We start from the raw sequence: 24,407 nt of genomic DNA, 5'->3' as shown, positions 1-24,407 counted from the left end.
GATCAGATGAAGCAAAGAAGCCAGCCAGTCAAACAGATGGTAAAAAGGATAAGAGCCATGTGAGCCCCAAACACAAGATAGATGGTTGAAACAAAGAAAGCCATTAAATAGCAAGCAAGCAAATAGGAGAGACAATAAAGCTCAACCAATGATAAATAGTGAGCCGGCTGCAAGGCCCTGTATGTTCTTTATAAGTCCACAATATGTCTTTCGCAACCAGACAGCTTTTGCTGTCTGGTAGGCTCGACCTAAATATTGCAAATTTCAAAGAATAGTGCTGGCACATCTATTTCTCTGGATTTTATTTTTGCACCTGGTAAGCATTGACCCCATGAATAAACCATTTTATGATACCTCCATTAAACATGGAGGTGTACCATTTTCTTTCCTACTCTGAAAAGCCATTTGCTCGTACCTTTCATAGCAGTAGCTTTATGATTTTGATAAGATCCACAAACTAAAATGCTAAATTATTCATATTAGCAGCTAAATACGCGATGGTTAATGTAAACTTTAAAGCTTAAATGACACCTATTTAAAATGTGCAAACTGCTATAGTCATGAAAGAAACCTTTTTAATTATACCTCCAAAAACATGGAGGTGTACCATTTTCTTTCCTACTCTGAAAAGTCATTCGCTCCTACCTTTCATAGCAGTAGCTTTATGATTTTGATAAGGCCCACAAATGAAAGTACAACATTATTCAGATTAGAAGCTCAATCTGCTATGATTAATGTACAATTCAAAGCTGATATGACATGCATTTAAGATGTGCAAATAGAAATGTTAAGTAGCAAGATTCCTTTAACTAGAAGTGAACCTAATATTGAGGAAATGTGCACAATGTAATTTGGAAGTCTGACCTTATAGTGACATTCTTAAAAATATTCATCTTGACTGCAGAATGTAATGGTTGAACAAATGTATTACTTTTCATAATCAAAGCTTTATTTGTAATGACAAACACATCCTATTTTCTCATGTCTCACATAATGCTTGAAAAGAATAGTCATACATTTTAAACTATGATTAATATTTGTGTGAATGGAATGCATTCCTTAACAGTGACTTTGCAAGTTAATGATTCTCATCTTTATTATATTTAATTGTTCATGTAGTGAAACATTTAATATTCAGAAGGCCAACCTGCGTTCGAGGCTTATGTTTCCTGGGCTTAACTACGAAATAATGAATGAAGCTAACTTGTGATAAAACTTTGCAAGCTGCATGATAAGGTTAATGTTAATGGGACTTATTGAGCGCACAAATACCCGGGGGTGTCTTAGCGCTATAGACTGCAGTATTTCCTCCCAGGGTACCAGTTCTGGAAAAGCCAAGTTTTTAACTTTTTCCTAAAGATGGTAAGGGAGGCCCTCCTCTGAGCTCGGCTGGTAGCGTGTTCCAGAGCTTGCGGTACCATAAGACAGACTCCGACCACCCCAACCTGTGGTGCGTATTCTGGGCACTTTCATCAGTCTTGCGCCTGAGAACCGCAACTTTCTGGCCGGTTAGTACCGACAAATAGTTTTTTAAGCAATACAGGTACTGTATTATTCAAAGCCTTGAATGCTTTAAACTCAATTTTTTGGCCACTGGAAGACAGTGGAGTCAGCAAATTTCCGTAGAGATTGAACCATATTTGGGGATGTTACCTAGCATCAGAGTAGCTGTATTTTGAATAGTCTGGAGTTTTTTAAGAAAGTGCTTGCGACTATCTGGGTATCGTCCGCGTAGGACGTCAAAGAAAACCCAAACTTTCTAATCAACGGGGCGAGTTCTGCAACATATATATTAAAGAGAGTTGGACTTAAGGATGATCCCTGGGGGACTCCACAGGGCAAAACATAGGGTTCTGAATGGAAACTGTCCATAGTGACTGTCAATCTCCTTTCCTTCAGGAAGGAGGCCAATAAGGTCAGTGCCGTTCCCTGGACCCCCATTGATTTCAACCGTTGTTGCATCAAATTATGACCCACCTTATCAAAAGTGGCTAATAGATCCAGGAGAATCAGGCTTCTGACCTTCCTCCATCCATCACGCTCTGATTTCCTCTGGGGCATTAATCAGTGCAGTTTCAGGACTGAGTTCCCTGCGTAATCCATACTGAGAGTGATTGAGCAGATCATTATCCAGAATGAACTGAGATAGTTGCTTATTCATAATTTTTTCAACCATCTTGGCCAGGAGTGGTAAACGGGCAATGGGTCAGTAATTAGCTGGGTTAGTCACGTCCAGGTTAAGTTTCTTCAACAAGGGAAGAATGGAGCCATCTTTCCATACGGAAGGGAAATTGCCTGAGTTAAACATAGTGTTAAAAACCTGAGTAAGTATAGGGCTAACCACCTCCGCTATTTTGTTAAGGAATGCAGGAGGACAGGGGTCAGTAGTTGAACCGGATTTGGCTTCTGTTATATGCTTAGCTACCACCTCAGAAGTAATTAGGGCAAACAAACATAGGAGATTTCTCTGAGATTTATCACATAAGGGTAGCTCTATAGGATCATGATCAGGCGTAATTAAAAATACATTATAAATATTCATAACTTTAGAGTTAAAAGCTGATGCAATAGAATTGCAAAAAATGTGGTACCCTTTTGTTGCGTCAGTCTTTGGTGGTGTAACTAAATTCTTAACTACTTTGAACAGCTCTTTGGAGGTGTGTTTGGCTTTCTCAATTTGTTGAGTAAAGTAGTCCTTCTTAGCATTTTTTAATGAGTTTTTATAGTTGCTTAGGACAGTTTTATATAACCAGTTTTCTGCTGTGTCATAGTTAATTCTCCAGCACCTTTCCGTTCTATGGCACATTTGTTTTTCCTTACATAAAGCATCTGAGAACCAGGGGGCTAAAGGCATACCCCGGTTCCCTGGGGTTTTTCTAATAGGTACTGAGGTTTTTATAGCTTCATTTAGCCATACAGTGTATTTAACTGGCGTTGAGTCTGCACACAGATTAAACTGAGGACGTGTTTAGTCTAAAAACGCCTGAAATGAAGCCAAATCTATTTTACTCCAAGCAGTATAGGTCGATGAGGGATTTTTTGTCATCTTTACTGACTGAGCTGTATGATCTACAAGATCAAACCAAATTTAAAAATGGTCTGTCCGGGTCACAGAAAGGACATCTTTCAGTGACAGGCCTGCCATGGAACTGAAAATTCCATCAAGCGTATGCCCTTCCTTATGGGTGGGAGAGGGGACCAACTGAGAAGTCCCTCTAATGAAGTAGCCGTCTCCTTATCTTCCAAGTCTTCTAAATACACATTTAGACTAGCCAGTGCGGTTTCCAGGAGCCCATCTAGGTTCTACACAAATGTGCTCCTGGCACTAAGAGGGCGATAAAGCAGCATGCCTTTGAACATTAACTTAGAAGGTAATTCATTGGAAAAGTGAAGCGCTTCAAAGCAATGGTTTCCGTGACTAGATTACCAATGCATTGGACACTGTCGATCCTGTCAAAAGCTGTACTACTAAGAGAGCCAAACCCTCAGCCCCATGGTTCTCTAATGAACTTAGAACTCTTAGGCAGCTCTGTGGTAAGAAAGAACGGAAGTGGCGGGTAGCCCCCGCCTTCAAGAAAAAGTGATACGGAGATCCTTGCTGAAGGATTATAAGCGTGCCATTCTCCAGGCGAAATCTCAATATTTTATTGACAAAATTAGGTCTGCCGATAACTCATCTAGAATGCTTTTTAAAGTCATTAGAATAATTACCGAACCCCCAGGAGCTCCAATCCTGAATCCTACCTAAGACTTTTGTGATGAAATAGCTCTTTATTTTCAGCAGAAAGTCCTGAAAAATGTTCACGAATTCTCCTCTTCCGAGGAAAGCAAGCCTGCCACAGATTGCACTCTGGCAGCCCTACCTGCTATGCCTAACCTGGCACTGATCCCAGCTATTACAGTCTCTCGCACTATGGAACTCCTACTTGGCCTCAAATCCGGGTCCCATATTGATCCTTGTAGAGTTTCCACACTTAAGCTGGTGCCCAATCTTATAGAGGAGTCTTTGTGCAAAACTTTTAATAACATTCTTCTATCTAGACACTACCCAAACATCTGGAAGGAAGCCACGGTCTCACCCCTCCTTAGGAAATCTAATGACGACCCCTCAGAACTGAAGAATTATAGACTTATTTCTCTTCTCCCCGCTCCTGCCAAAATGTTGGAAACATTTATTAGTACTGAACTCATGAAATTCATTGAAACACACAACATTCTAGATAGCTCCCAGAACGGGATTTGGGCAGGACACAGCACCGACTCCACCTAGGTTGCAGCGTCAGACTGTATCCGCATGCAGGTCGATCAGGGTGGATCAGCGGACCACTTTCAACACTTTTCCGCCTTGCTTATTAAGACACAGGTTCTGTGTTCTGCTCACTCTTGTGTGAGTGTCTGCTGTTTATCATGGTACTTCTCTAGCTACATCTGTCTATCCCTTTCCCCCCCTACAGTCTGGCCCCTGAAGAAGGGACCTTCATGTCCCGAAATGCATCGGGCCCCAACAAGCAGAATTGCGACAATTTGGCTGCATTGATACTTACGTATTTTCACTAGTTTACTATGTTATGATTCTACTTTCATCATTTTTATGAATATGTATGCTCTGTTTAAAAATAATTGACTGAGTACGTTCGAACATAATTACCTGTAAAGATTTACATTTACAAGTATTCTTGTGTTTATGGTTTTCATTATTTGATATATAGAGCTGATTTTGTCAAGACAGTAGGAAGGTCATCCAGTGACCATTTCAGCACAGTGCGCAGTGGAGCTACCGTGTTCGGTAACTTTACTTATTCTTTGTTGGCTGACCCTTGTGAGACAGCAAGAGTCCCACCGCAGCACCATTGTATTGAAGCTGTTCATTATATGTTTAATAATTGATTACTTAAGAATAATTGGTGTACGCTTTCCCCCCTTCTAATATATTTTCTATAGTTTTTTAGGCATTACCAAACAAGATATGTTCAGGGAACCTAGTTTTTTAGGCATTACCAAACAAGATATGTTCAGGGAACCTCCACGCATCTTGGGATTCTAAACTATAAGCAGCAGTGTCTATCCTTAATCAGGAGCACCGTTTTTAGGGCTCGGTGGGGGGTTGCGGTAGTTTTTAGGCCTCAAGGGGACTCAGGGTAGTCTTTATGGCTCAAGAGGGATCAGGGTAGTTTTTAGGGCTTTGAGGGGTTGTGGTACTTTTTCCGCTCGGGTGAGGTAGTATGTAAGGCTCGGGGGGCATCTGGATGTGATCTTTACCACACATAACCCTTTACCAGTCATGCCTTTACCATGAATTTGCGTGGTAATGGCATGCTTGGTAAAAGGATGCATTGTTCAGATGAATTTGTTGTTCGGGCAGCATTGTAGAGGCACGCGTGGTTCAGTCATGAGTGCCTCTGTCGTACAACTGATGAACATGTGTGGTAAAGCAACGGATATAAGTGCATATTTGATAAGCTTGCATATTGCACAGTAGTCAAGGGAAACAGCATTGACCCCCAAGGTTTGACTGAGTATTAAACATTGGATCCAAGCTATGACCCGGTAGTCCTTGAAGTACCTCCTTACTTGGCCCTGCCTATTTTTGGCCTAATAAGCTACTACTATGGACAGGGAACTCCTTCCTCACTTCAAACTTTGCATACAACTACAATTTTCACTATGGAGACCTGTGGATAATATCTAGGCAGTACCTTGAATCACCTGCAATCAGTTACAGGGCATTTAGACTATGTAAATATCTTAGACAAACCTATACCTTCGCATCTTACATGAATAACCACACCTAAATAAAGCAGTTGATGATCAAAAAGCTATATATCTGCGTAGAGTTAACACTTAGGCAAGGTTAAATGTTGTATACTTGTAAAGCGCACAGCTGCCCCAGCAAAGGGGCGTCCCGGCGCTGTATACCGCTGGAGAACCCATCCTTGCTTTCCCTGTGAGATGGTCCCTCCTGGGCATCTCCAAGGTGAAGACAAGCATCCTCGGCGCTGATGGGGCCATTAGTAGAGATTAAGCAAGCTATTGCCCAGAGTTGCTGAGTGGGACCCATGGTTAGAGTAGGCACCGAGGCGAGAATTATTGAGTCCGCTGACCATGGCCGAAGACCCTGCCGCGTCGGGAATCGAACCCTGGTCCCGGCCCGACCTCTGCTTCTGGGTCTGCCACCTCTAACCAGTGAGCCACACCACTCCACAAGGTGCTTAACCAAACTGGGTTTGTTGAGGTACAAAAGAAAGTCTATGTCTAGCTAAATGTATTCATTATGAGCCTTGATACTTTAGACTAAAGGGGTCTTCCATCTGCAAATTTTTCATCTGGCCTTTTATTATTCATCAAAGTTCATTTTTGTTTTTTTACTTCTTTTTTACTTTGTGTCTGACTAGTGCTGAGGGCAGGCTTATCTGCTAGAATTAAGGTATTGATTATCCTGCTTGCTACAGCTATAAATCTGGATGCTATTAGCTGTCATTTCTGATTAAAGTACACCTTTAAAATATAATCTACACACTAGTTAAAATGTAAAAAAATGTAAATGCCCACTAACGCATATTCTTGTCTTGTTTATGAATGTGGATATCGGTTATAAAAACTTGAACAATGAACAAAAGTACACATATGTACAATATATTCTTTAGATTCAATGTAAATATAACATTTAACAAAATATTGTTTCTAAAATTAATTACAATGTGACTATAAAAATAAACAATTGTTTTTTACTGATTTTGTGGAATTTTTGATTTAGCAATCTTAGACTGTATAAAACCTATAGATAGAAGACAATCTAATACTATGACGGGGACACCATTTTTATGTGGAAACTTATATTTGAACATTTAGTTATACTCCATATAGAAATTTCAAATGTGATTATGACTTTCACTTAGGTTATCATAAAAATGAAACTTACTGTTCTATTGGAACCATCTACATCTGTGAAACAAACATGCTGCTACTCAGTTCATCTACTGATAATTGGGATATCTACAGTAAAAAAGATTTAAAATTAAAATATTTTCATCAGGTTATTGTTTGCTTTGTTTTCATTGCATCAGAATTGTTACACAAACAGTGTCATCAGAAATACAAAAATATGTGGTGTGCTTATTAAGTTTCAGTTCACAAAACATTCTTTCACAGTATTGTCAACAATAATGGTAATACAAGTGGTACTTGAGGGTTTAATCAATATGCATATCTATCCTCGTATACAGTCATAATATTGGTAAAAATAGATTGCTTGCAGGTAACATACAGAGGAACTATTACAAATAAATGTACTTCTAACTGTTACAAGAAAAATCCAGTCATTAGGGACACCATATTTTCCACCTACATCTACTTTTAACACCAATCATATTTTCCAATTACATCCTTTATGTCTATTTTGTTTAAATTGGGTATTATAACAGCTAGAATGCACTGGGTTCTTAATACAACTGTTACATGAATGTCCACGGCTGTAGCATGGTTGTCCTGATAACATAATAACAAGGAGTCATCTGGTAACCCTACAATTTCTAAGAAATGTTTATGTTGTACATGGGGTAAATGGCTACGTTTGTTGAGGAGGTTAAAAGGTATATCTGCCCTGTAAGCTATAAAACCAGCACGATGACCAACCACAAGGGGTATGGGTAACCATGCCTGAAAAAAGGAAGGTAACATTCTGGGATGGGATAGTGATTACAATATAAACAAGAAATATTACTATTAATATTAGTGTTAATATTAATATTGGAATATTTCAGAAGTGTACATTTGCATGGCACATTTCAGGAACATTTGCTTAGAAAAAGCAGCTAGCAGGAGGCAAACTGCCCTCAAAGGTCTTAGCACATATCTCATTCATATTACTCAAGGGCTAAGGCGAATGTGCACATTCATTAAGCAATTTAGCAACAACCACTCTCACTAAAGGCATGAGCGGGTACATACAAATGCAATGCAAAGTGCCAGAGCAGCAATATCCAGTAACTTTATTAAATGGCCTTTTTTATTGTAAAAGTATTATTTGGTGGTTCTATGCATTATTCGTAAAATACCACACAGGAGTTAAATGTATGCAGATCGACTTAGCAATACAATGTAATAGTGGCCTAAGTGTCAATCTTTTTCTCCTGGTGTTGGAATAGGTTGGACTTATGAAGAATTTGATGAATGGGACAATACAAACATACCCATTTTACCTCATATGAAGAAAAATCATTATTTGGAATGTTTCTGCTGTTAAAGGTTGGTCTATATATACATATATATTTCAAATATGTTAGAGAGATTAGAATAGCATCCAGGCAGTGGCTGAGGAACAAACAGGCCTCTCATATATTCCTACGCTATAATTCTTACACAGTGCTATTTTGATTTCATTCTGATTTCTTTGGCTCTAAACCCTGGGTGCTTCTGAATAGGGTTAAAGACCATCTAGGACCATGACTGTAAATTGCTCTGCAAAATATGGTGCTTCTTTGAGGGGGTTCGGTAAGATGCCTTTCAATATCTCCACTACTTCTCATGCAATAAGACATAATGGTCGTCTACACTCTGCGCCAAAAGGTATGTGTTGCATTAATATCAAGCCGGCGGACAATATCCAGCGGCCCATGAAGCAACATTCACATCTTTTTCCTTCCAGTTTAAAAGATGTCTGATTACGTTAGAAAATAACGAAACTCTTAAATTGTCTCTGAAGTAGTATAGTATTAGCATAGTCTAATGAATTAGAATAATAAAGGTAAATATATTTTAAATGTAAAGGAATATGTAGTTAGCTACATTTCCAATGGAGTTCTGCCAAGTACATAAGCAAACTCCTTCATACAGGATGCTGCATCAGCTAAGCAGATTATATAGGGACAAGAAAGTTGACGTTTCTATGCTCAACACAATCCAATGAATATATATATTTGTATAAATATATATATATATATATATAGCTTTATCTTTTTATAATGTATATAATAATCTAGACTTGTACATGTGAAATAAATCTATTGAAAGTGCCAAACCTGATTGGCTGTAGCTGTTGCAGCGAAGGGGACGCTGGTGGCAGGTGTTGTTGCTGCAGACACAGTGGTGGGCGTAGCACTATGCATCATGGGCACTTTCAGAAGGGTACCATGGAAGCGACATACAGGAGGGTGGAACATAATGGAACCATGGCAACATATGGTAGATTTGGGGCGTGGTAGGTATCACAGCAACAAGCCATGTGACATCACCATGAAGGATACACCAGGCGCAGCATGCAATCACAGTGCAAAGCAAGACAGCATTAAAAGAAAAAAAGAGAAAAGGGGAAAAGCCAATTATAATTAAAGAAATTAAAAAAACATTCTTAAACACTTAGTACATTTATAAGCACAAAATGATGCCTTTCTCTCTGATCCTAATTGTTCAGCACCATGGTGTAGACACTCGGATGACAGTTCTCACTGAAGGCATGATAAATCACTTTACCAGTCTCCTGAATTAGGTTAAGTGATGAATGTCCTGTGTGCTATCATGCAGTAGTTTCTATCTCATAAGATACATTTGAACCATTAGAGTAAAAGACCAGAAGGAGTCAGTTTGGCCTAAAAAAACCGGTTTGGGCACAAATAACTTAGATGGAGTGTACAGACATAACAAGATTTAAGTCCCGTGGCAGTTCATATTCTTTTTCTCTTCTTCCACAAGGTTGTAATTTGTGAACCAAGGCTCTTGGAGCCCTGATTAAGTTTGCTTCTCTTCCACACAACATGAAGAACTATTTTGGAAATTAAACTCACTTCCAACTAAAGATGTGTTAAATCAAATAGCTTATATTACACACACTACAAATCAAACACAATAGGTCAGAGTCATGGTTTTCTGTGAATAAATAGGTGTGGCCTACTCCTAACTTCCTCCTTTCTTTCTAGAAATAAGTCAAACCTAATAAATAAAAAAAAGGATTTCTGAGTCATGCCAAATATGACAATAACATATATTCCTATTCAGCGGTTTAATTTGTATAACAATACATTTTCAGAGATTTCCCAAATAGGAGGATGGTATTACATAGTTTTTGGTTTTATACAGAGGTGAATCCAATCAAATGTTTACTCGGGCATTAAAACCATGTGCCTCACTTCAAAGAGCCCAGGGACAAGTTTGTTATCTATAGGTTGATGGAGGATGAAATGCTTTTCCTGGAAAAGCAGACTATAGTTTTGGTATCAGTTAATGGGAAAAACACAACGAGAACATACATTTGTATCGAATGGACTAAAGTTTGAAATTGATCCTACCCTGCACTTAGAGTCACATGTGGTAATACAGGATGAGCTCTTTATTATAACCCCATTGCAGTGAGAATGCCTGTTAAGTTTTCAACACTCTCTCTCTCTCTCGAGTAGATTCAGTTGGTGCTCAAACAGATTGGGATGTTGACAGTTGGTAAAGTATTGTTTGGTGTTCCACAGTGTGTGCAGAGCATAGAGGGAATGTGGGGAATGGTCATGTTGCACTGACATGGTGCCCTTTGGTGTCGGCATAACGGTGTGATTGCATTCATAAATCTCCATAGAGATAAACATGGAGGGGGAAATAGACTAAGTTTAAGGGAAATTTGAGTAATGCACTAAATGCAATAATTATGTAATTAAGACACAAAATGCAATTACACTTGGAAAGGAACACCCATCACAGTGAGTTATTGAGCTTTGCATGTCACATAATGTAAAGGCCTAACAAAAATGGATGTGATTCACATCTGTGTTCCTACTGGAAAATATTTTGTCCACATGTTCTTCCACAAAACTGGGAAATGAACTTGCACATGATTATGGTTTGCTTCTTTTTGCATTTAGCAAAGTGTATTACCTCTTTGCTGGAGTAGATAATTTAAAATGCCTAACCTTCTCATTCATTGGGCCTTTCCATTAGCTTGCCCACTCAGTGGTAAGCGCAACTTGTGAGAGAAAAGTCTCCTGATACTAATTCTGTGTGCTATGTTTGGAAATGTATTCTCCTGTTATACCTTTTGTGTAACAAAGCTGAATTCAGGTATTAAAATGCTCTATAAATCATAGGCAAGGTCTGGGAGACGTTAGGGAATTTGAGTAGGTGGTGGGGTTTCCCGAAGATGTCGCCAATCTTTTAGCTATATACCACTAACCCTTTTATTCATGTCCATGCCTCCCAACATCCACAGCTTCTTGACACATTTTAAATGATGTGTAGGTGTCAGTTACAAGAAGGATGAGCTAAATAGGCAAGTACTGAATGGTGAAGGGAGAACCAGAGTTGGAATAACAGTACCAGAATGAGTAGTACCACCAATGCCAGTGCAAAGTGGTGGAGATGGTCATGAAAATGGTAAAATATTAGATTAGGATCTTTCAATAGTATTACTTCTCATGGTGTTAGATGGCTAGAGATAATTAGACTGCTCAAATAACATGTTTACTAGACACACTGAACACATTCCAATTAAAGAATTGTTTGATAACTTAATAAATTATTTTGTGTAGGAGCCTCATTGGCCTGACAAGTACATTGCAGCACTCCTGTAATAACTGATATTTTTATTAAGAGTCATCTTTAACTTAAAGCATATTTGCTTGCAGACACATTAGTTTCTCACCACAACAGTGTAACCAACAGTGAGGAACAAAAGCTTGTAAACTCTCATGAATTTAAATCAATGCAAACTTAAGAGTGCAACAGCATTCTAACCAACAAAGGTACAACTTTATGCCCAATTCAGAAGAATTATGCACATTTGACAAGTGCCTTAAACTGCAGAACCTGACGTTGACAAGGAGTACTTCAAAAACCAAGAGCCTACCCCAACCAATACTGTTCTATTGTCATCTGGTGTCTACACTAGAATGTAATGTTTGTTTTACACTCTTAAAATAACTTTAAAGTCCAAGAAAGTGATCTTCAAATCTTTGTTCTCCAACAGAAGGCGAGGGGGGTGTTCTGCGAAAATTGCACTGAAAGTTTAACAAGGAAATTTTTTAGCAAAGGGCTTATATGAAGCAGAATATAAGTGCCTACAAGGTAGGAAGTTCCCTCAATGCCGTGCAAAATAGGTTTCTGAAAAAGGTGTTAGGAATCGCATGAGAAATGTGCAATTTGATCTTTTTGTAGGAGCTGGGAAAGATTCAGAGGTGAGAAAATTTAAAACTCTAGAACCAACCAATACCCATCAACGAAGCTGAAGTACTAAAACCTGCATTACAAACTGGGCTAAAACCATAATTATATGGTTAAATTTTGTGAACGAACCAAACCTTCTATAGAGCGTTGTACGTAGACCATAATAACCCACACCAATATCCAACCGAATTATTGTTAAAATGCTTCATCAATACTCATAAGAGAAATTTTAAGTGGGAAGTAATGATACTTTTATTTTTTGTCAGTGGTATATGAGATCTATCATAGGATGTCGTTAGCAATTTTTAGGTGACAATATGTTAATCGACGGAGCTATGCAAAGCTACTTCTCTTAATCTTATAGGGTCCAGAATCACTAGTTAACATTTACCAACTTAATAACCCAAGCCTTAAGAATCAATCATCCGTCAAATTATTGCTAATTGACATTTTCCAGTTGGGGCTATGATATCAGGGATCATGTTTTATAACGGGGGGGTGTGCTATAGTTGGCAATAGGAACAAACGTCTTCCATCCTACAAGACTAGAATTCTCCAGCGAGACTGTGCACATGAAGTGTAGTTTTGGTAGAATGCAGTTAATCCAACCGAAACCTAAATTGTTTTCTTAATCAAGGATTCAGAGGGTTTACAGGACAAAACAATCTCTAGCCTCTATGCTCAGACCTTACTCCTCTAGGTCTTCCTAGCTATTAATACTGGTTATGAAATTAAGAAGAGCACATTAATGCTGCAATCAACCTTTGTTAATGAAACTTAAAACAAATGTTGATCGTACCTGGATGGATCACTTTTACACCAATAAACTATCACAGTCCTGAAGGTCAATTTAAATAATTGAAATAGGAGAATATTAGATATATTCCCATTTACTTAAAGGAATGCCTGTGAATCTAGCTTAACATGATAGGATTGACTGTCTTAGCAAAGTGCAGCTTATTATTGTTTAGTAGAGTAACAACAACTTTATAAATACATAGACACTATCTTACTGCTGTTAATGTGTTTCTGCACTATTGCATATGTTGATAGGAAACAGCACAATGATAGAGGCCTTTCCTTATTTCGCCTTGGAAATATAATTACTAAACAGGAAAGTACAGAAGGTATGCTCGTGAAATAATTGCTTAAGGTGAATAAAACAAATGGAATTGATTTTAAAGCCCCATTTTCTTTTGTCAGCCAGAGAGTGACTGGCGCCCTCTCTTCGCAATGAGGATTGAACAGTCAATACTGCAGTTGCATTGCATTTGCTTAGATCGACAACCACTTGTAATGACAAATAAAGAAAAGTGTAATATAATTGAACATAGACATAAAGTGCTTTGATGATGTCATTTAATTCTAGAAAGCTGATTTTCTCAACTATATGAACATTGTAAAGGAATTTCTGTCCAGTCACAAAATGTCACATCAATCTGCAACAAGTGTGACTCTTATTTCACTATAGTAGAACCTTGAAGCACAATCTTAGTATATAAATAGTGCTAAGATTCCTATGGTGTTCAGTGTCAAGTGATCAGCATGATATCAGGGATGTTGGCAAATACATTTAGCTTTTCCTTGCATGCCTTTTGTCAGTGTGTTCTGGGGTGCACACATTCACATTGTTAACGATTAGGGATAGGTGCATCTCTGTTGACAGTGCCACATTTTTTGGTAAGCTCTGAATCACTTTTGTCATTTCTTCTCTGTACAGATATTTGTGCATGGCGTAGGAGCCCAGGAGGTGAGCAATGATGTTCACTTGCCTTTCCCATACGGTTCACTGGTAGCAGGTGACATGCTGCTCAACTAGTTACTGGGTCTTCTGCAGCATGGTGAACATCAGATGCAATCCTCTCTAAGGAAAAACCTCTTCCATCATCTCCTCTCTTTGTTGAATTTCATGGGTTTCAAATGAAAAAAAGGCCGATTTCAGAATTAAAAGACAATGAATAGGTCGTTATGGGTCCATGTGTTGTATACGCCGCTGCCATCAGCAGCTTTGGCATGGTCAAGCAGAATGGAATATGACAGCCTCTGCTCTGCAATGGAAACACATCAGGATGGTGTAGTGCTGAAGTTTGTCGAAAACAACTGATAGAAGAAACTGGATACAGCATCACATTCTTCGAGCTATTTCCATTTTGAAGAAGACAGGCATGATGCACTGCAGAGTGCACCCTTACCTGGGTAGGGGTCACTTAAACACTAATCTTTCCAGTTAAATTGATGCTTGGCTAAACCTAATAAAGCAAGGGTACAGAGTGCCACTTCTTATCCTTCAGCACATTCTACCCGAATTCACACATAGCTTCACATTCACCAAAATTGAGTGCACACTGAAAATGCTGCTTGGGCACGTTTGGTGATTTTTCGTACAGTTTAGAGTGTTATTGAACTTCAAGATACATTTCTGGAGAAAACCAGCACAATGCCTAGTGGAGGAGGGTATCCCTTACTCTGCCCCTATACATTTATTTTAAATTAAACTCAGGACAGGGGACTCAGTCCAGTAATGGCTGCCTGCAACATTTTTCTCATGTTGCAGGCAGCCAAACAGAGTGTTCACTCCAACAGGAGCCTGACTGCCTCCATTATTTCTTGAAATTAAACTCAGGACAAGGGAATCCGTCCCCAAGTTCCCTAATGGCTGCCTGCGAAATTTTTCTCATGGCAAGATGTATAGCTGAGCAGCACTTTTCGCATTTCCATCAATGTGGTGGGAGGCATGATGTATGTACATGGAGTGAGAGGGAGATACATGCACACACGCCACACACAGGTATATATTTGTAGTAACACGTCTCAACAGAAGCTTGCATCATTGTCCGGGGGTGCCTAGTGGGCACATTTTGAGATTAACTGTGCAGCTTACTGACAAACATACTTGATGTGTCATTTAACATACACCCATCATGCCTCCACCCACATTGAGGGAAATGAGAAAAGCACTGCTCAACTCTATATCTTGAACAAGAAATGTGTGTGTCTGCATGTATGTATTACTTTCCTAGTAGACCAATTTGTTCATTAGATCACACTAATATGTTACCAAAAATGATGTTATATTTCTTGGAACAAAACATCTTTCTATTTGAGGATACCCTGTATTGCCAGAGCTCCGAACCAGCTAGAGGCACGTGCTTGGCTCCCAGCTTTGCAAATCTTTTCCTAGGCTGCTGGGAGGAGCATGAAGCATGGACAGATACCCATGAAATGTATACCAAGGATATTCCCGTCTGGATCAGGCACATCAATGATGGTAATAATGTTCTACATGCTCGCAGTCATCAACCAAACTATCTCAAAAGGAGCATGCCCTATGGATGCCCCACAATTGCAGTACTGATAGGAATTTTTGAAAAGGAACAAAGTAACTGGTTGCAAAAATTCGCAAAATGGGGCTACCCGCACAAAATCCTAGCTGAGGGCAAGCAAAAGATACAGGGTAAAAAGCCAGAGGATGTCGTCTTTAATGAAACTTACAAAAACCCAAAGAAGAGGAACCACCTAGACTCATCACTACATATAGTAAAAGATCTTACAGATTAAGGAATATTTTGAAAAAGTATTGGGTCTTAGTGACACCTGACCCAGAGATAGGCAGAGACATAGAATATTTTCCATCAATGACCTATAGAAAACCAAGGGCCATCAAAGATATATTTGTACATAGCCATCTTGAGCCGACTAATTCATCCACATGGCTCAATGAAGGAGGGGTCTTCTTTAAATGTGGCTCCAGCAAGGCATGTTAACATAGTACAAAGTGCAAATAGAACACCCTTCCTACTAGAAAAGTGAAAACAAATAGCAAAATGTATTACTTATACCTCTGATTTTGCAGTTTATGTCCTAGAGTGTCGGTGTGGATTGACGTACGTTCATTTCCCAGTTTTGTGGAAGAACATGTGTAAAAAGCTACCACTCAAAAAGAGGATTCAGGAACAGTTACTTGCAATCAAAAATATCAATCATAACTAAACAGTGGCAAGACATTTTTACTAGAAACATAAAGGTATCAATGAACAGTTACGTTTCTTTGGTGTTGATAGGATCATAAAACTCATCAGACGGGGTGATCAAGAAAAACAATGACAAATTTTGGAATCAAGCTACATCATTGAAATGGACACCAAAACACTGAATGGTTTAAACAGTGATGGGTAGTTGGGGTACAGGAACTCAGGATTCCAGTTTGCTATATATACTGTTTAGCTCTGGTGACTCCAGTATAGATCTTCTCCCTATTTCTTCTTTGTAATTTTATCTCATCTGATGGGTCATTCCTTTAGAATTTGACATATTTTCTCCTAAAACGTTTTATCCATATCTTTGTATTTTATTGCACTCATGTACTATATTATGTCCTTTTTATTTTTAATAATATAACAAACGGTTAGGTAAGACTAGAGTATTAGGATTTTAGGCCTTTCACCTTTAAGCGATGACCCCCATGTGTATATAGAGAATAATTCTGATGATGATTTGATTCAGCACCCGCACAACAATTTTTTTGACCGTTAGATGGGACCCTATGAGAAGGACTCTGAGTAGGCACAATTATTCATATATTAATGCTTCATAGGTATGATCCTTTTTGACTTTCCATGAGTGAATTAATTTCTTGATACGTCATTTAACATAAAAACATTATGCCTCCACCCACAATGAGGGAAATGAGAAAAAAGCTTCTCAAATATTTATCTTGGAAGCACATGAAATTCATAACTATAAAAAAGACAACACCTATTGACACCCTCCCTTCCACAGTGTTTGCAATGAAGCTAACTTATGTAAAGGACATTGTGGGCTGTATGCCTTTGTCCCTAATCTCCTCCCAATATGGATAATATTAGTCTGTACATTATAAAATTATTTTGATAGGCATATGTACCCCACTGGTCTTTTGAGTACATCATATTTTTAGGTTAAACACAGCTAGGCTTTTCTTGAAAGGGATGTCCTCTGGTGCTGGGAACTATTCTGCACTTCCCACATGGACATTTCCACCTATTCACCCATATCACTTAAATCACTGTAGGAACTTTAAAAAAGGTTTAGAACTGTAAGTAGAGAGAACAGAAGACATTTTTCTTTTCGCTATTCCTCCTCTGTGTGTGAGATCATGTCAATTAGAAAGGAACTAGCTAAGCAGGCAGAAATGAAGAACAAAGGGAAACAAACAAAACCTTAAGGTTTGGATAATCTCCTTTAGACATGTAATTCGGTAACTTCAATCCTATTTCAACAAACAATTTTCTCAGTTGCCAGTGGGCATATGAGTTATTTACCTCCATTACATTTCTTTACATTCAGAGGCATTCTAAAGTGTCCTTTCTCTATTTCCTCACATTTTCTAAGTACCTCATATATGTATGTGTATGTGTGTTCTTATATAGCGCTCGACTTACCCTAGGGCATCTCGGCGCTTGCATTGGGAACCCGTCCTGCCTTTTCCCTGTGAGATAACCCGTACTGGGCATCCCCAAGGTGAAAGCCAGGCGTCCCGCCGTGGGGGGGCCGTTGTGGAGATTAAGCAAGCTTAATGCCCAGAGCTGCATAGTGTGAACCCGTGCTTGGAGTGGGCACCGAAGCGAGAATTATCGAGTCCGTGGACAATTGGGCTCAAGACCCTGCAGCGTCGGGAATTGAACCCTGGTCACGGGTCTGACCTCTGCTTCAGGGTATGCCTCCTCTAACCAGTGAGCCACACTTCTCCACCATTGGATGGTTACTATCTTGCATATATTATCTCCAAACTAATTCTACCCGCTCTACTGAAATTTAGCCTAGTTATGTAACCAAAAGTATGCTGGAAATATCTAGGGTAAAGTGAGTTTGAAAAACTGTTGTGGTTTATCATTAGTGGCAAATGTCTAGCATTCCTGTCTCTAAAGGCAAGACTAAATTAACACTTGTAGACTCTGCCTATCTTCTCAGAGTGACTGGTATTTTCACCAGTCACCAGATTTGTCTCTATTGGTAAATCGCAGGCACTGAACTGTCTCTTGAAAACCCTCAATCCGAGGAGCAGCTGAGACAATATGATAGCTAGTGTGGCCATTTCAGCATGCACAAATCTGATTTTTGGGAAGCAGCCTTCCTGTCATCATACAAAGACTTTCTTTCACATGTTCTTCTATCACTTGTGTAAGCAATGGTAATATCAGTCCTGTTTGAACAGATTCTCACATTCATCTTCTGCCTCATTTTCAGCATCTCTCAAAAAGAATCGGTTCATTATTACTGATCATCTATTATGCCCTATGCCCTTAATTCCCATGGATCATACTGATCTGCAACTGAAACTGCTTCTAGAGCCTGACTGAGCCTGAGTGTACCTGATATTGTCTTATAGTGGAATGGTCATTAACCTCTTCAAGAAAACACCTGGGAACAGAAATAGAAGGCTAGTAGCTTCAAAGTCTCTAGGTTTGCTATCAGATGGTTTCTGACTGCACCCACTATCCCTCCATTCAAAAACACACCACTGTCTCCCTCTGCAGAGCCAATACAACCAGCTAATGCTTAATTAACATGACTAAAAGCAAAGTGCTGCTAAACAGGGGGCGTGCCCAACACCTAATGCTGCATTACTTCAACTGCAATCATACGTATACAAAATTCAATAAAAACAGATGCGGACACCGTGATGGTCTTAATGAGTTCAGAACCTGGACTGCTGGAGTATCCTGTGAAAGCTGCTGGTGCCAACCCAAGCAGCCAATTTACCACACTGCCACATCAGAACCGAACTGGGAGACTAAAGTCATTGGCTTTTTGCTCGTAGTTTTTTTAAACCCTTTTGGTGTTATCTTTCTAATTTTCATCCGTTTCTTTTCTTTGCTTACACATCTTCTGAACTGTATATTCCAATCACAGTCCACCCAGTAAAAACAAGTCTTGTCACATCCTCCACAGGGTAGCTGAGCCTCCACAATTTAACATGTGTCCTTCATCATGTAACAAACATAGACGTCTGACCTGAAAGCCCAGTTCTGTTGGCTTCTATACCTTGATGCATGCTGACCAGTCGCATGTAATTGCCGCAGGACATGTTCTTCCCAACAGACGTGTTGGGATTTGGAATGTGAATGGTTAACTCTCTTCTTAAGCTAGTGTATGGTTTCTTTATGCAGTCTGTTGCCCAGAGACCGCATTGCGTCTCCATGAGAGCTGCTCGTTTCACAAAGTGTATCCTTTGTTCAGCGTTCAAGAGCTGCACACTAAAGCAGCAATGTATTACAGTGGCATAAAAACCAACAACGGACATCGTCTTAGAAGCCTACCAGTTCCTGATAGCAAAAGCATGAATTAACAGATGTTAGCAGTTACAGGCTGTGGTGGAGAATGACTCCAGAAGCTTTAGGTAAATTCAAGAGTTTGTTTCTAAAGTACTCGCCCACGACAGGCAGTGACCGGAAGGCTTGGATCCCAGGATGAACTGACTTGGTTCACTGGAATCATCGCCCGCCGCTCTGCTTGCCAGCACGGCCCATTGAAAACAATAACAATGTGTTCAAGCAACCACAAGGCCGCAAGCAGCAGAAGAGCAGCTTGAGCGTGAACCATATGGCACAAGCTCAGCAACATAACAATCAAATACACTACATCACCTTCCCCCAAAAAAGAAAATAAGAAAAAGGAAAAAAACAAAACTATGAAAGCAATATAATCCTGAAAGCAAGAACAAGGCACGTAACACATTACATTATGTAATCTTTTAATGTAGTAGGTCTCCCAACAACACGGGAAGTTGTGCAACTTGCATTGTGTTGAACATATGGACCCTTGAGAACATTGTTTCTGCTTTCAACATGAACCTGGTGACTAGATATAGGTTCCCTGGTGTCCTTCCATACTGTACCCAAAGTGTCCAATCTGAAACAGACCTAGAACCTTTCCTGCGGATAATTATACTCTAGCTTGTTGGCAATAAATTGCCCAGCAAAATCCAGGCCTAATTTGTCCCAAGCTGCTTCTGGGTACGAACGGGGTGGAAGGGCATCCTGCTTGTCTTCCGGTGTTTATCTGAGAGATGACACTCCGGGCATTGGCCAACCATTTGTTTAACCTGGCTATCTAAAGCAGGCCAACAGTAATGTTGTTTGATATGCATACAAGTCTTGGTAGTCCCCAAATGCCCTTTATGCACTTTGGAAATGATGGACTCATGTAACCTGAAAGGAGGTACGTGTACATCCCCTCTTAAAACCAAATCGCTGATCAAAGACAGTTCCCCGGCCACTGGAGTATAGGTCTTCAAATCACCCTGCAAACATCTGCTTTCTGGCCAACCCTAGATTAGGTAGACACCAACTTGTTTCATTCAGTCTTATCCTCTTGAAATGCATTCATCCAATCCTCATTCGTGAAAGTGGACTCACCATCCAGACAGGCTTGAACTGCATCAACGCAAGCAACTCACATCATCATCATCATTCATTTCGATTTCTCTATCTAGTTCCGGCAAAAGCATACGAGAAAGGCAATCTGCCCAAAAATCTTTCCCTACTGCCACATTGCTTATGTTAAACTTGTATCCATGTTGCTTTGAGACCAAACGTGTAATGTAATGTAATGTATAGGCATTTATATAGCGCACTACTTACCCAGAGGGTCCCAAGGCGCTTCGACCGCTGCGAAACCCTTCCTGGCTTCCCTGAGAGATGGTCCCTTAATGGGGATCTCCAGGGTGAGACCAGGCATCCCTGGCGGTCTGGTGGGGCCGTTAGTGAAGATGAGGCAAGCTGATGCCCAGAGTTGCCGAGTGTGATCGCTGATCAGAGTGGGCACCGAGGCGAGAGAATTATCGAGTCCGCTGACCCTGGTCCAGAAACCTGCCGCGCATCGAACCCTGGTCCCGGGCCGTCCTCTGCTCTCGGGTCTGCCGCCTCTAACCAGTGAGCCACACTACTTCACTTACGTGTAAGTCTTGCAGGTACATTATTATGAATCCTGCCTGTGAAAATATGGGCCTAGGGCTTATAATCATTATTGGTGATGATGTGACCCATGTCATCCAATTCCTTGGTGGCAAACTTACATGTGTCCTTTCTGACAGTCATACCTCTCGGGGTGATTTTATGACTTTGTTTAAAATAGAATTGTGTTGGCCCAAGGTTTCCCCAAAGACCAGAATGACGATGGGTTCCCCTGCAAATTGTCTCTCCAATCTTTAAATTGCCTCCACATATACATTACAAATATCACCAGCCGGAGCTTGAGGTGCAGCAATTGGTGGTAAATTGTCAAATATATTTGCTATGCAGTAAGACCCAAATAGAAGTGCAAATTTCCTCTGTGGGCTGTAACCACCAGCATCTACAGAAATAAGATGATTCTCGAAAAGGCGAAGCCACTGAGCCCATATGATGGTGGTTTTCCCCAGATGAGCCATGAAGAGAGGTGGCGGAGTAATTTGTTGAAGGGAGGCCATAATGACTAAAGTGCAAAATGGAACAAGAGAAAAATTCGAACCAAGTAAATAAGCAGGAGAAAGCATAGGGTAATTGGAGCTGTTGAAATGCACAAACAGACAGCTAAAGTGGAATCTCCTTAAAACCTCCTTGTTGTTTTTTTTCTTATATTTAAAAAAATAAAATACCTTGAATTGCTAAAAGGTACCATGGAACAGTGGCCTAACGTAAAAATCTGTGCCGCTGAAGAGGGGAAGCTCAGGAGAACATTCTAACCCAAGCAGAGAGGAAATACAATAAGCACATTGCTGCTGATTTGTATATATTTACTCATAGAAAGCCTAATCCCATATGGCCGTTGTGTGTAACATCACAAGCAACGGCGTACAGCAGAGTGTGAAGAGTTGGCCCATTGCAGCGGAGCAGGGCCATTACCCTTAAACGTAGTACCAGGGAAGTGTGACGGTGCTCGAGCTGACAAGATGAACCTTGTAGCATGGTCATTGCAAGGCAACACACCACTGGGGCAGTGTGATGGCACTGGGACATGCTCGCGTTAGAGAGGTTAAACAAAAGGCCTTAAAATGCCTGAAAAGTGCTCCGAAGCATCTGGATGGATTCCCGCTCAATCACACTTTGAAGCGCCGATTGGTGAAGACGCTTCAACTGCCAGGGAAAGCTTGAACTGCCATAAGGAATCCAAGAGCGGAAATTAGCAAAATGCCGAAAATGAGGTGCCGCTCAGTATTGGTGGGCGAGAACAAGCAGTCGCCAAATTGAAGTAGAGAATAAATCCAGAAGCTGTAGGTAACTTCAAGAGTTTATTCCCAAAGTACTGGCCCACGACGTGTAGTGACTAGCTGGCTCGGATCCCAGATGAACTGCCTTGGTTCACTGGAATCCTCACCGCCGCTCAGCTTGCACGCATGGGCCCATTACGTCCTCGTCCTGTCTTCCCGTCCCATTCCTTAACAGTGAGCAGCTAGTCTGCTCCCCAGAAACCTAAAACCTAGGAGAGCTTTTCAGCACTTCCCCCAATATGGCCCCACCAATCCGGTGAGGATAAAGGGGATAGTGCACAACATCACCTCCTGTTCCTTTTTTTCTGACTTTGTCAGTTTCCTTTTGCCTAGCGGAGCTGTTGGTCGGGTGAGTACTGTTTCTCCGTGTTTTGTGCTTTTCGTTGGCGGCCTGCTGTAGCACCCGCTTTTCTTTTTACTTTGCATGTTCCTGGTGTTGTGTGCTCAGTTACATGTGTAGGAAATGTCCCTTTCTCTGCACTGCTGGTTTGTGCGACCTACTCTAGCGGCCACTTGTGCTGGTTCCTCTTGCTTCGGCGGAGTTTCGGCTTCCCTGTTGGGGTTGCCGTGTGCTATAATGGGTCACTCTGGCTGCTGGTTAGGGTCTTTGACTCTTACGCTGCAGTTTGGGTGTTCAATCCCTGGTCTTTCAATGGACTTTTCCCCTCCCTTGCACCTGTGGCGCTTTTGGTGGGAGTCACTGTGGCTTACTGTGGTCTGGGACGCTTACTCTCAAGGTTAAGTGTTCCATTCTGAATAGCTCGCTGTGCTTATACAGCGGTACTTGCACTGAGTCATGATGGGGTTGTGGGTTTGTGCCTCACCTGGCGCAGCTGTGTGTTTTTTTCATACTCCATTTCGTTGCACATACAGTTCGGACTCATCGAGGAGCTGACCCTTGCTTTTCTTTGCTATGCATGTACGCGGACTGCTTTAGCAGCCGCTTCCCTGCGGACGATCCATCTCGCCCTGCTGTAGCGGGTGCGGGTCATCTGTTGTTCCCCTGGGGTGTGGAGCCTCCTGTTGGGTTTCCTGCCTCCCTTGGAGGGTTTTCGGGCGGCCGGGCGCTTTTTGTGCTTATGCCTTTTTCCTGGTTGCGAGGGGCCTACAGCCCAACCAGCTTGTGAGTTCCTGATTTTGTGTGCTTTCAGACATTAAGCAGGGTCAGGCCAAGTTAGTAGCTGGAAAAGAAACCTCCTGGAAATATCAGGTGATGTAGGCTCTTTCTTGGTAGCTTATGGCTCTGCCGCTCCTAGTTTGGTTGTGCCTCTCTATGTTGGGATGGTTGCTGCTGCTTTCTGGGCTCGGGAGGCGGCTGGCCCTCCTGCCTGAGTGCCTCGTGGGTCTCTTGTTCTGCATGTCCCTTCAACTGTCGCTGTGGGGGTTGTCTGCATGGTCGCTTTGTTCAGGGTGATGAGCTCTCTGCTTTGCTTGACCATGTGCGTGGCGTGTTGGATTTTGCTCCTCCTGTGCCGGATGTCCTGGAGGATGCCTTTTTTGCTCACTGTCCCCAGCAGGCTCCTAGGTCCTTCCAATGGCATGGGGCTGTGTGCATGGTGCTTCCTCTTGCATGGTAGGGTGTGGAGAAATACGTCTTCCCTCGCTTTTTAGGTCCACTGTGCTGTCGCTCACTGGCAAGTCTTGTGCCTTTGGTGGCAACGGCTCTCACAGGATTAGGGTTCATGCATCTGTCTGGTGATGCCCTTCGATGGTGGGGGTGATGGGGTGTTCCTACGCTACTTCCATAAGTTGATGCCAGGGCAACGTCCTACTCCTGCTGCTTGGTCCTGTCCCTGCTGCTGGATTTCCAGGCCCTGGCTCTTCTTTTGCAGGGCCGGGAGGGTGCCTCCTCTCTCTTGGCCCTCTTGGGGCTTTTTGTTGGATGTTTCTTTTGGGACTTTGTGTGAGACTGGGGCTGCTTCTTGCCTGGTCCCAGGCCCGGGCCGGTGGTTCTGCCTCCGCTCCTTCTCCGGTGCGATGACTGTCTGCCTTTTCCGGTTGGGGGGGGGGGGGGGGGGGGGGGGGGGGGGGGGGGAAGGTG

General features: G+C 41.2%; 1 protein-coding gene across 7 annotated transcripts in view; it reads right to left on the bottom strand.

Moving 5' to 3' along the window:
- LOC147718720 (muscleblind-like protein 3) overlaps positions 1–24,407 on the bottom strand; it is a 419,970-nt gene that overhangs the window by 17,301 nt on the left and 378,262 nt on the right. For 4 of the 7 annotated variants that reach the window (XM_086918701.1, XM_086918705.1, XM_086918704.1 and 1 more), the window contains exons 7-8: positions 9,018–9,112; positions 6,920–6,993 (exon numbers count right to left, since the gene is read on the bottom strand). The exons of 1 other annotated variant lie outside the window; for it this stretch is intronic. In XM_086918701.1, coding sequence (XP_086774827.1) covers positions 6,937–6,993; positions 9,018–9,112 — 152 coding nt within the window. In that variant the 3' untranslated portion in view covers positions 6,920–6,936. The remainder of the gene's footprint in view (positions 1–6,919; positions 6,994–9,017; positions 9,113–24,407) is intronic. 2 more of the 7 variants (XM_086918707.1, XM_086918708.1) reach the window with 1 other exon arrangement.

This window comes from Lissotriton vulgaris, chromosome 4_1 (genome assembly GCF_964263255.1).
Source record: "Lissotriton vulgaris chromosome 4_1, aLisVul1.2, whole genome shotgun sequence".
NCBI classification, from domain to species: domain Eukaryota; kingdom Metazoa; phylum Chordata; class Amphibia; order Caudata; family Salamandridae; genus Lissotriton; species Lissotriton vulgaris.
This window is presented reverse-complemented; position numbering and strand designations above follow the sequence as displayed.